General features: G+C 39.4%; 4 protein-coding genes across 5 annotated transcripts; 2 read left to right on the forward strand and 2 right to left on the reverse strand.

Moving 5' to 3' along the window:
• The first annotated feature begins 682 nt into the window (after positions 1-682).
• Positions 683-2,145, forward strand: LOC106330608. The gene is made up of 2 exons (XM_013769049.1): positions 683-1,439; positions 1,586-2,145. Exons 1-2 carry the CDS (start codon positions 683-685, stop codon positions 2,143-2,145), a joined length of 1,317 nt encoding a protein of 438 aa, XP_013624503.1.
• A 4,673-nt stretch (positions 2,146-6,818) lies between these two features.
• On the reverse strand, positions 6,819-7,640 carry LOC106332791. The gene has a single exon (XM_013771284.1). The coding sequence runs from the start codon at positions 7,548-7,550 to the stop codon at positions 7,158-7,160; it is 393 nt and encodes a 130-aa protein (XP_013626738.1). The 5' UTR covers positions 7,551-7,640; the 3' UTR covers positions 6,819-7,157.
• Positions 7,641-7,910: 270 nt separating this feature from the next.
• Positions 7,911-9,308, forward strand: LOC106331424 (protein-L-isoaspartate O-methyltransferase 1). Of its 2 annotated transcripts, none has more exons than XM_013769778.1 (4): positions 7,911-8,042; positions 8,282-8,552; positions 8,659-8,808; positions 8,884-9,308. In XM_013769778.1, the coding sequence occupies exons 1-4, from the start codon at positions 8,037-8,039 to the stop codon at positions 9,132-9,134; spliced, it is 678 nt and encodes a 225-aa protein (XP_013625232.1). In that variant the 5' UTR covers positions 7,911-8,036; the 3' UTR covers positions 9,135-9,308. The 2 variants fall into 2 exon arrangements, with proteins under 2 accessions (XP_013625232.1, XP_013625231.1); XM_013769777.1 differs by having other exon boundaries at positions 7,912-8,042; positions 8,641-8,808.
• Positions 9,309-9,873: 565 nt separating this feature from the next.
• Positions 9,874-11,628, reverse strand: LOC106329567 (cytochrome P450 71A26-like). Its single transcript, XM_013768255.1, has 2 exons — positions 10,674-11,628; positions 9,874-10,575 (listed from the first exon to the last, which is right to left on the reverse strand). The coding sequence occupies exons 1-2, from the start codon at positions 11,592-11,594 to the stop codon at positions 9,976-9,978; spliced, it is 1,521 nt and encodes a 506-aa protein (XP_013623709.1). The 5' UTR covers positions 11,595-11,628; the 3' UTR covers positions 9,874-9,975.
• Between the last annotated feature and the right edge of the window lie 679 nt (positions 11,629-12,307).

Genomic DNA, 12,307 nt, shown 5'->3' on the forward strand with positions numbered 1-12,307 from the left:
CCGAGCCATGTGCGTGCTCGGTTGCTACGTAGTGACCGAGCTTGGCTGAAGCTCGGTTGCTACGTAGCGACCGAGCTTGGCCGAAGCTCGGTTGCTACGTAGCGACTGAGCCGTGTTTGTGCTCAGTCGCAACGTAGCGACCGAGCTTGGCTTGAGCTCGGTCGCTCTACGTAGCGACCGAGCCGTGTGCGTGCTCGGTCGCTACATTGCGACCGAGATTGGCTTAAGATCGGTCGCTACGTAGCGACTGAGCTTGGCTTGTGCGTGGTCCGATGGCCATACTTGAGCTTATCCGTGGCCGATTTGGATATGTGTCCGTGGCCTTCGGACAATCGGTATTTAGTGGTTCGATTGAGATTAGAACAAGATTTTACCGCAAGGTTCTTCGTAAAGATTTCTTTACGAAGATTCCCTTTCGTAAAAATGTTCATGCCGATTCTTACGGACTTTCAGACATTGATTCCGTCGTGACCGATTTTGACCCCAACACTAGGCGGCTAGGACTAGGGTTTATACACCAAACATTGTAGTTCCGGCTTGTTCTATCTAATAAAAAATCTCTTCAAGTCTATCTCTCTAAAACTCTATACGAAATCAACACAAACACAAGCCTTGTCCATCGTTCCGTGGTACTCACAAAGATCCTACACAAAAATCCCCTAACAAGTACTATCCAGAAGACATGGAAACTCCAGTTCCGGAAGTGATTCAGGGTATCGTTAATTTCCATCTTGGTGTCACTTTATCGTACTCCACAGCGTTGCGCGAAAAGAATCTTGCGGTTTGTGATAGACGTGGTAGTCCGGAAGATAGCTACAAGATGATGAATTGCTATTTGTACGTGTTAGAGCAAGTGAATCCGGGAACAAAAACCAGTTTGAAATTGGATGAGGCAGGTAAATTCAAGTACCTCTTCCTAGCCTTGGGAGCTTGCATTGAAGGGTTCGCAGTCATGAGGAAAGTGATAATTGTGGATGCGACATGGCTAAAGAACAGATATGGAGGTGTTCTTGTATTCGCCAAAGCTCAAGATCCTAATAGTCACAATTATCCCCTTGCGTTTGTAGTACTAGATGGAGAGAATCATGCTAACTGGACTTGGTACTTCGAGAACCTAAAAACTGCTATACTAGACTCTTCAGAACTGGTTTTCATGACTGACAGAAATCAAATCATGATCTTCGCTATAGAAAACGTGTATCCACAGGCTCACCATGGTCATTGTTTATGGAATTTGAAGGAAAATGTGAAAGGGCATGCTTCAAACGTCAACAAAGATGTAGTCGGGCATAGATTCATGGAGCTGGGCAGATATTACACGTTGGCCGACTTCGACTCTGCTTACGAGTCATTTAAGAGAACATATCCTTGGGCTTGGAAATATGTAGAGGAGCACACTGAAAAAGACAAATGGGCTAGGGTGTTTTTCCACGTGACAGGTACAACTTGGACACAAGCAACAGTGTGGAATCAATGAACAATGTGTTTAGAGAGGCAAGGAGGTGGGCCTTAATACCAATGTTGGATTGTATCATCTGGACATTCTCTGATTGGTTTAATAAACATCGGAAGGATGCTGTTTCAGGATCAGTCGAAACCAAACTGGTGCCTCTGGTTGAGAACTACTTGCACGATCTATGGGCTGTCGCACGAACGCTACCTGTGCGGGAGTTTAATAGTTACGAGTTCGAATATGAGGTCACCAATAGTGATGGAAATATATATTTGGCGAATTTGGTTGCAAAATCTTGTACTTGTAAGGTGTGGGACTATGAAAATTTTCCTTGTCTGCATGTATTGGCTGCTTACATATATTACACTAAGGACATTGTTGGCAGGCGCCGTGATATCCATATAGTATATCATGAGCTCTGCTCAAAATACTACTGGGCCGAACTGTGGGCATTGGCATATTCCAGGACACTTTATGTTGTGCCGGACAGGTCTTCATGGAATGTACCATATCACATCAAAGAGATGGAGATTATACCTCCTGATCGCATCACGCGGAAGGGAATGAAAAGATTTAAAAGGCATCCAACTTGTGGGGAACAGCGTAAAAGGACACAGAACAAAAGGCGGCCAAGACAAAACTATGGTTTCAATTGGTTGTTATTTGGAAATGTTAGTGCCCCCACAGCATGAATTTATCTCGATCCTTTGTTTATTTTGTGTTTTATGAATTGTTATCTGCTATGTAAAACTGTGTAAAACTTTGTTATCTGCTTTGTAAAACTGCATGTTGTTTTGTAGTGATGTTAGTATTATCTATATCAAAATTCGTCTAGCATAGTTTTACATTTGATTCCCTTGACTATAAATTATAATTCAACCCTAGGTTATAAAGGTTTTTGAAATATTTTTTAAAATCAAACATATCCATTAGAAGACATTGTACTTTTATGCACACTTTGTTAATGAAAAACATGTTAGAAAATAAAATTTCCAATTATAATTATAAACAAAATATTACTACACAATACAAGCTGCCTAACAATTTAAAGTATTTAAATCGAAAGTAAAACTGAAAAACCAAATCATAAGGATTAGTAACACTAAATAAATTAGAAACCACCAAAAGTAGAACTATGAACAAATTTTGTAGCACTAGTATATTATATATAACTAAGAACAAATCTTTTGGAGGGAAATGAAATTTTTGTTTGGCACCTAAAATATTTAATTTTTTCGGCCAAATTACTAAAATCATCGAAATCTCTCTCTTCTCATCTCAACCACAAAATTCCAAATCTCTATCTCTCTCCTCAATTCCTTCCCTCTCCTCCCTCTCCTCCAACTTTCGGGATTTCCTCCTCTTTCTTGTTTCCTCTTAACCATGACGCACCCACACGAGGAGTACATGCACATGAAGCAATTGAAGAAATACAACAACATGCTAGGGTGCATCGCCGATGCTCATTACGGAATCCCGACTGGCTGTCCTTGTTGGGGAAGAATGGTTGACGAGGTTTCTCCGGGTAAGAAGTTTCCTGGCGACTTTGATACTCTGCCTGGAAGGAAATACTTCGTCTGCGACAAGTTTGAGGTACTTTTTCATATATTAATGTGGGCATTGCCATTATCGAGTGATGATTGTGTTACGTTTCATATGTATGAATCGGGTTCTATTTGCAGGATGATGGACTCCACTTCCGTCAACCATGGGTTTTCGCGATCTAGGATGAGGTTAAGGGCTTACTGCAGCGTGTTGATGAAATGGTTGTAGAGATCACTGACCTCAAGGATCAGCTCAAGCGTGTTCAAATCTTAAAGTAATGTTGTTGTTCATGTCTGATTTCGGGTCCAGTTTGTTGTTGGTTTTCATGTTTGTTGTTGGTTTCATGGTCTTTCATATTAGTTGTTGTTTGTTTCCTTCTTCGGCGGATCTTTACAAGTCTTTATTTTGTGGTTGTTTAAGACTTGTAAAACTTCTAAATTCCCTAAGACTTGTGTACTCCTTCTAAACATAAGCTATGTTATTGTGTGTTAATTTCCTACTCTCCATAAATACATGGCATTGCAAAGTAAAGGAAGATAGGCACATAAAATGGAATTAGATGAGCAACAACATTTAGGTTCCTAAAATAGAGTTTTGCAAGGAACAACATTCAGGTTCCAGAAATACATAATCCGAGATGAAACATCAACAACAAAGGTTCCTAAAATACATAATCCGACATGAAACACCAACAAGTTCACTTCTTCTTTGATCCCTTCTGCGCTTCCTTCACAAACGACTCAAGCGCTCCCACCCTTTCCTCAAATTTGTCCAGTATCTTCATCACTCTCTCTAGCTGATTTCCAAGACTTTCCACTTTCTTGATCACATCCTCCAACATCTTCTTTTGTTCTGCTACTTCTTCCCTTGCCGCAATGTTTTCAAGGACTGCTTATTCTGCATTTACGGATCCTGCATTTACTTTTTGAGCGGCAATGTCATCTTCATAGATGTCTTCAAAAAAGACAGTATATCCTTCATTGATACGCTTCATCCAGTTGTCCACATCAATATCAGGTTTATCATTGTCGTCCTCCTCTTCAAATATCACGTCCAAAAGAGTTTTTTCTTCATCATTCCTGACAGACAGGATGCTGTTAATATCATATGGCTAACAACAAAAAATAGTTAAAAACATAGGTTTTTAAAGTTTTCCAAGTTTTCTCTAAACAGTTTTACTAAATTTTCCATGTTTTACCTACTTAATTTGACAATTACGAATAAAATTTGCAGGAGGAAGAAGAAAACAGTTACCTTTACCCTATCCAGTTCTTGATTAACACTCGCAAAAGGAAACCCTTTCATTTCGTTTTCTTTGAACGTTAACTGGCACATCCTCGGATACTCTGGATCAGCTCTTTCAACCGGTTGTCTAAACCTCTTTCCCAACTAAGGAATTTCCTCTAAAGCAAGAAGCTACAAAACCAACATTTTTTATAAGTTAACAAAACAATACTAAAAAATTGATAATGTTCTAATGTTCTATTACTTACCTCTAGTGGAATACAGAAACCTGGAAGTGGCCATAGCGTCTTCTCTTTCACCAATCCTGTAAATGATCCATTGTGTGAGAGATCTCCTTAACCACATAATCAAAGGAGTATCTCCCCCATGGAAAGGTCTTGCAATATCCAAGATCATCCACATCTCTTTGGAAAAAATCCAATAGATCATTGGCTCCTACGCCAACTTTCGTTTGCGCGCAAACAATACTTCCTAAAAAGAACATAACCATCATCTTCAGCCTGTCTTTATGGGCTTCCACTGCCAACAGCTTTGCTTTCACATCCTCCAACCTTATTAATTCACCCTTTTGAAATGACGCTTCACAAACTTCTTATTACCAAACTCGTTGTATCCGAAAGGATAGTTACAGCAGTTTAGCCCTGATATCAGTGTGTGTTCCCTCAGCCCATAACGGATGGGAACACCATTGACAATGAACCACACTTCTCTCCTCTTCGCGACATCGGCAGTACGCAGTAACAGCATCCACATTTCCTGAACTTTGTGGTTATCTCTTTTCTTCTTCTTCCTGGAAAAATTTTCTTGTGCATTTGCATCCCGTTTCTTGTTGAACAAGTGACAGAATTGTGGATGCTCCTCAAACCACCTCCTCTCCGCTTCACTTGCCGGCGGATCCAGAGACAAAAACGTTTCGATAACGTCTTCTATCATACACCTTATCCCTAGCTTTATCTGTTTAGTGTACTCCGTATCATAGAAGAACATCCTAGTTGGCTTGATTGCCTAGGTAGCCTCAATTTCCTGCAACTAACAAACGTCAGTTATACCAGTTGTTCCAAATAGTTTTACCAAGTTATTCAAGTATTCCTAGTATACCTACGTATTACTAGTTTTACCATTTTCTCATTGTTTCACCTAGTTGTTCTAGTGTTACGAACAGTTATACCCATAACTCCTAGTTTTCCTTCACCAAACATTGACATTCAAACAAAATTACCAACCACAATCCATTCCTAAATTCTTACCTCCTCTTGCTCTTTCTCTTCTTCGCCATCTAGTGATTCATCCTCGCTGTTTCCATCCTTGTTTCCATCCTTGTCTCCTAAATCCTCCTCACTGTTTCCATCCTTGTTGCCATCAGAGGCATTAGTCTCAACTTCATTATCCTTCTCCTAATCCAAGGCAACAGCCTCGCTTGCATGCTCCTCTTCATCTTCTCCCTCATCAGAGCCACCATTTTCTTCTTCATTAGAACCACTCCCCTGGTTTCTCTTTATCGTTCGCCGCATGATCCGTCGCCGCCGCCGTCGCCGTCGCCGTTGCCGTTATCCGCTTCTTCTTCCTCCTCTCCGATGGTCGAGTCTCTGATGTCGGAGCACCTTTGCTCCCTTCAAACACAACACCCAACGCAGCTTCCACAAGGAAATTCATTGCCATGACGTCTTCCCATCTGTCATCGTTGCAGATTCCTCCGTCGTCTCCTTCGTTTTCACTTTTTTTTTCTTCGCGTTCTTCTCCGCTTCTTTCGTCGGAATATCCTTTCTCTTACCTCCTCTTGTTTCAACCATCTTTGATTCCCTCTCGATTCCGAAAAAAAAAGAGGATTTCGCAAATCTCCTTGATTTGGATTTCTAGGGTTTCCGTTTGCGAGAGAAGAGAGAACAAAATTGGAATTGGGGAAGTTTCGCGGAAACGGTTAAGGAAAAAGAATTTCGAACTAGCGTTTAATCGGTCTGGTTTCATCAGTTTAATAATGATTTACGGTTTAGGTTTAGTTTTGATGATGATTTGATTTAGATCGGGTTAGAACTGGATAGAATCAGGTAATACTCGTAAATATGTCAACTTTCCTACGGTTTTGTGGTCTTTTACTTAGTCTTTGTATTAAACAATAATATTTTCTGACCACGTTTTATAACATGTCCTTGGAAGATTGATTCATAAGATCAAGGGCAGGTAAGAAGTTGATCCATGTGAAACGAGTAATCTATATAGTAGAAGCAAATAACTCTCGATGCCATCTAAAAGACTAAATCTACATGGCCAATGCCAAAGTAAACCCGTTGAAGAATCTAAAATTTAACTACTAATTACTATGCCCGCCCATTCTCCATAATTATAATTTCTTCTGGCAAAAGAAACTAAGAAGGAAATCAGCACCTCTTTCGATCTATATCAAGACAGTATTTTGCAGCAAAAGAAAGACGGCACATAGCAGTACTCAAAACAATCTGATGATATCACCAATTATAGACTGAAAAGAAACATCGAGTTAAATGAAAACAATCAGACTTCAACCTAGATAATATAGGTCTCCCAGATCTAACGGATCAAAGCAACCAAGAAAAGTGACTACAATCACAAACTAAAGAGCTATATAAATCTCAGGGTTTCTGATTAGGGAAAGACCTCCAGAAGAAACCAGTACAAGAAGAAAAAAAAAAAAAGACACGAACTTTGAAGCAAGCAAACTCACTTGGCTAATGGCAACCAACTTTGAAACACAATTACAAGTCCTGAAGATTCAAATCGTTGAAGCTACAACATAGAACAAACATTGCAACTGTGTGGAAATCGGTGAACTTTAACGGGAAATGCAGAAACAGATTCAACGATATTTTGTAACATTATCGATCTAATTCAAAACAAATATGTTTCCAGAAAAGAAGGAATCGAGCGAGCAAAGAAGCTCTTAAGATTTGCGACCTTGAGTCTTCCTGAGTTTCCTGTACTTATGCTTGTTCATCTTCTTCTTCCTCTTCTTCTTCACACTATCAGCGTAAATCACCACCTCCTCCTCCACCACCGCCTCCGTGAACGGCACGATATCGATTAGACCCGCACCATGAACCATAGTCGGGTTAAATCCGTACCCGATTGGAAAACTAGGGTAAAACCGCAGAGGTTCATCGGGTTTAAAAGCAGAGACCGTAATCACGGGATTAGCAAGAGAAACTGGATCGGACTCTTCAGATACAGACTCGACGATGCAAGGCTTCTGATGTGGTATAAGGCTGGGAGTGAGCCTCGGAATCGCTCTTAAACAGGATTGATTCCTGAGAAATCGGTGCATAAGATTCGCCATTTCAGATTGAAAAAAAAACCTAGAAATGATGAAAGTGACGAGCGAAGCCGACAGCAGATTCAAAGGGGGTTTTGTAGTCCCAAACCTTCAAACGACGTCGTTTCAAGAAACGAGCGGAAAAATATAAATGTTGCCATCACGTTGAATTGAAATACGGACCTTCAGTTTACAAGACCGACGCTCTACCACTGAGCTATACGGGCAGCTTTGCTCGATTGCTTGTTTTATCTATTAAAACTTAAAAGTTGTAGAATAGACATTTGGAGGTCATAATGATTAAACAAAAAACTAGGGGAAAATAGTGAAACATAACACAAAATATCGGGCATCAGTGCAAAAGTACGCGCACGATATTCCCTTTTTTTTTATTGCGTGCAGTTTCCGCTATCACGCGCATTCCGCAAAACAACTGAAGCCTCCGATCACCTCTCTCTCTCTCTCTCTCTCACTCTTCTCAACTCAATTCGGGAAGTTATCTCACACAACATGAAGGTACTCTTTCCCTTGTTTTAATTCGAATCTCTAGAGATGTAATTGTGATTTCCATGGACCTCTAATCGATCAAAAACTTGATAATTCTGAAAATGTTTCATTAGATTTCATAAGTTTCGATGGATCATCAGTGTGTTATTGAGGAGAGATAGATGTAGACACAATCGATTGATTAAAACTCCGATGCTCATGACTTGAAGTGTATGTAGTTTGGTCGTGATATGTTGTTGTTGTTGTAGCAATTCTGGAGCCCAAACAGTATTAACAAGAACAAAGCTATGGTGGAGAATCTTCAAAGCCATGGTGTGATTACGTCTGATGAAGTCGCTAAAGCTATGGAGGCTGTCGACAGAGGCCTCTTTGTACCAGACCGTTCTTGTGCTTACGTCGACAGTCCCTTGTCTATTGGCTATAACGTGACCATTTCAGCTCCTCATATGCACGCAATGTGCCTTCAACTCCTCGAAAAGAATCTGAAACCAGGGATGCGTGTTCTTGATGTCGGCTCTGGTTTGTTTCTTTAAATTAGTGCTTATTCAGTTTTAGATTTTGGGCTCTGCTTGCGGATTGATGATATACTAATGGTTTTTGTTGATAGGAACCGGGTACTTAACAGCTTGCTTTGCGGTTATGGTTGGATCCGAAGGTCGTGCTATTGGTGTGGAGCACATCCCTGAATTGATGGCTTCTTCCATCAAGAACATTGAAGCGAGTGATGCTGCTTCCCCATTGCTGAAACAAGGATCTCTGGCTATTCATGTTGGCGGTGAGATTCAGTTCGAAGTTTTCGAGATTTGATTTTTTTTAATTAAAAATGAGCTGTTGTTTGTTTCAAAAATAGATGGAAGGCAAGGATGGGCTGAGTTTGCACCTTATGATGCTATTCATGTGGGAGCAGCGGCACCTGTGATCCCAGAGGCATTGATTGATCAACTGAAACCTGGTGGGAGACTGGTGATCCCGGTTGGGAACTTATTCCAAGATCTGCAAGTGGTGGATAAGAACTCAGATGGTTCGGTTAGCATCAGGAGCGAAACATCAGTTCGTTATGTTCCTTTGACTAGCCGTGAAGCCCAATTGAGAGGGGAGTGATGATGCTTGTTATACAGAACATTGAATCAAGCAAGCTTCACTTGGTTTTCTAAATCAACCTTTGTACTCAAGAACATAAATCTCAAGGATGTCTTTAATATTAAGAGTTTCAAATGAGTAAACATGTTTATTGTTGAACATCAATAATAGTGTATATAATGGCTTGGTCAACTAGTAGATGATGCAAATCTAATCCTCTGTGTCCCAGTGGCACAAAGTATTTGATCATAACCTGGTACCGGAAGGTATATGGTAATCTCTTTTATTCTGACATCTTGTGTTGATACTTAAGGAGCCATCATAGCCTCAATGCCTTATTGGTCACAGCTAATGAAATCTCTCCATATAGTATGATACCCAAGCACAAAACAACTAAATTGACATGTAAATTTTTATGCAAAACAAACCAAAAATGTCTCTGACCATACAGGAAGAAAAAAAACAAACTTCAATTTTTACAATGTTTCAAATACCGTATTTGTTAGATTTTTGGTATACAAGGTCCACAAAATCCAATGACCTCCTAAATATTTCCCCTATTTGCTCATTTCAAATAAATGATTTCAAAGACATTTCAAATATATTAGATGCAGAAGTTTAGCTTTATCTTATTGCTGAAAGCAGGACCAGTCTTAGATTAGAGGTTGCTTAAAGAAAATACCCAAAACTTCAGTCTAAGATTGGACTGACAATGAATCAAGACTTGGCTTATCTAAATTAGACTAGTTACTCAAGAATGTAAATATCAAAGACTCTTTTGCTTGTAAAAGTTTCAAATGAGTACAAACATGTTTGTGCACATATAACATTATTAATAAAACATATATGTATAATTCCCAAGTCAAGAAGTAGATGATGGAATGGCGTAAAGAGGGAACATACGGTGAATTGCAATACCAGTTGATTCAGCAACTTCTGCCTGATATTCTGTAGATATCCAACCAAACTGATGCACTAAGTTAGCTAAAACCACCTCATTCAACACCACAGCGAATGATATAGCTGGGCAAATCCTTCTCCCTGCTCCAAATGGAATCAGCTCAAAATCTTGACCCCGGAAATCAACAGATGAATGTAAATGCCTCTCTGGTCTAAACTCCTCTGCGTCTGGTCCCCATGTCGCAACATCTCTCCCGATTGCCCATGCATTGATCATTACCTGTGTACCGGCAGGTATGCGGTAATCTCTTAATCTGACATCATGTGTTGATTCATGAGGAACCATCAATGGAAGTGGAGGATGTAGCCTTAGTGTCTCTTTAATCACAGCTTTTAAGTAGTTCATGTCTTGAATGTCTTCTTCCAATACGCTCGATTTTTCCTTACAAATTGTACGGACTTCTTCTTGAAGTCTGCTAAGACATTCGGGGTGACGTAGAAGCTCTGTCATTACCCATTCCATAAGGGTGTAAGATGTGTCCGAACCACCTACAAAAACATCCTGAAAAAAAGAACCAAAAAAAAAAATAACTATGATTTTATACTAAAACATCACTGAATCTGAACTAGTATCGTCATTTGAGATATTCTTCCCCTAACCAAGATGATTGCCTTTATGCTGACTCGGTCGATGTCAAACCCGACGCTTTTCTCTCTCTGAATCTTGAGCAACACATCCACAAAATCAGTCCTGTCTCCGTCACTATCTTCATGATCTTCTAAAACTCTCTCCAAGAACTCATCAATATCATTTCTTAACTTTTCTAGCTGACTATCCAGACCTCGGATCCAATCAATCCATGCAAGCCACAGGACATAAGTCCCGACACTAAACACGCCCAATAGCCTTGTGAGCCTTTCCATTAACTCCTTAAAATCCGTCTCACAGCCGTACTTCCTTCCCAAAGCAACTCTACATATCACATCGTTCGTTAAATTTGCTAAGAGCTCGCTTAGATTCACCGGTAAAGAACTTGCTTTCCGGATCTTGTCCATCATCAGGCTCATCTCTTCTTCTCTCACGTTTCGAAAGGAACGTACCATTTTGTTGCTTAGGAGATGGAGGACACATACACTTTTCATTTGCCTCCAATACTCTCCATAAGGAGCTGAGGCCACATCGTGTCCATCGTAAAGAAGCTTTTGGAAGATTTTAGACCGTGGACGGCTTGCAAACACGCGGTCGTGCGTCTTCAAAACTTCTTTGGCCGCCTCCATCGAAGAGACTACGAGAACGGGGATGCTACCGAAGTGAAGGAGCATTAGAGGACCATAACGGTGGCTGAGGAAGCATAGTGATCGGTGAGGATGGTGCCCCAGCTGATGGAGGTTTCCGATCAAGGGAAGTCTAGGTGGTGATGATGGTGTGTTGCTTTTTCCCCCTTTCGTCAAGAAGAGAATGGTAATGAAGATTACTGAGCATAAGAGAAGGATCATGATCATCATTTGCATGTCTGGATTCTTCAAGTTCTTCAGTATTGTTTTATTGTGAAGCTTTTGGTGTTCTGCCCTTTTGTACATATAGAGCCATGGACCAAAACTAGTGTCCGCTCAATTTCTTTTTCTTCTTTTGGGAAAATAGATAAATATTATATGATTTATATTTCACAAAAAAAAAAAAAAAAATCTAGTGATCTATTATTCTTCTGGTTTTAGTTTTGATTAATTGAAGACCACACAAAAAAATCGTTTTTGAGTTTTACGAAGGGACGTCTTTGTACATGAATTTTTCTATATATATGTTTTGAATATTTGAAAAGCAAATATATGCACTTCTATAAAAATTTAGTTAATGTTAGAATAAAAAATATTCTTCTATATAAAAATTACTAGGTGACTTTCCAATACTCGTATACGGAAATAAATATTTTTAAAATAATCAAATTATAGTTAACTGATATATCGTTTTCACTTGTGAATTAATTTTTAAAATTTAAAATTTATATGTATGAAAACTAAATAGAATATCGTACTGAATTAAATTATTTTGTTATCTCAATCAAATATATGATTTTATGTATAACAATTCAGATTAATTCAGTTTTTTTCTTTTTGGTATATCCCCTTATTATTAATCAAGAAGTAACTTTTAATTAGTAAACTATTTACATGTATGACATTTTGATGATGTGTTGCCTTCTCATGCGTCTTCAGCCATGTATTATAAATCTACTTTAAAGACTAGACCACTACAAGAAAACATCAAGGATTCTGAAGGAAAAAATCGTCGGAAT

The sequence above is a fragment of the Brassica oleracea genome, chromosome C3 (genome assembly GCF_000695525.1).
Source record: "Brassica oleracea var. oleracea cultivar TO1000 chromosome C3, BOL, whole genome shotgun sequence".
In the NCBI taxonomy this organism is placed as follows: domain Eukaryota; kingdom Viridiplantae; phylum Streptophyta; class Magnoliopsida; order Brassicales; family Brassicaceae; genus Brassica; species Brassica oleracea.

What these genes read in the sequence shown, in the direction of transcription:
- LOC106330608 (XM_013769049.1), top strand. Translation starts at nt 683, where the DNA reads ATGGAAACTCCAGTTCCGGAAGTGATTCAGGGTATCGTTAATTTCCAT. An exon ending in GGTGTTTTTCCACGTGACAG is followed by an intron (nt 1,440 to 1,585) that starts GTACAACTTGGA and finishes ATGCTGTTTCAG; the next exon opens with GATCAGTCGAAACCAAACTG.
- LOC106331424 (XM_013769777.1), top strand. An exon ending in TGTTCTTGATGTCGGCTCTG is followed by an intron (nt 8,553 to 8,640) that starts GTTTGTTTCTTT and finishes TTTTGTTGATAG; the next exon opens with GAACCGGGTACTTAACAGCT. An exon ending in TCTGGCTATTCATGTTGGCG is followed by an intron (nt 8,809 to 8,883) that starts GTGAGATTCAGT and finishes TTTCAAAAATAG; the next exon opens with ATGGAAGGCAAGGATGGGCT.
- LOC106329567 (XM_013768255.1), bottom strand. Translation starts at nt 11,594, where the DNA reads ATGTACAAAAGGGCAGAACACCAAAAGCTTCACAATAAAACAATACTG. An exon ending in GCATAAAGGCAATCATCTTG is followed by an intron (nt 10,576 to 10,673) that starts GTTAGGGGAAGA and finishes TCTTTTTTTCAG; the next exon opens with GATGTTTTTGTAGGTGGTTC.
- LOC106332791 (XM_013771284.1), bottom strand. Translation starts at nt 7,550, where the DNA reads ATGGCGAATCTTATGCACCGATTTCTCAGGAATCAATCCTGTTTAAGA.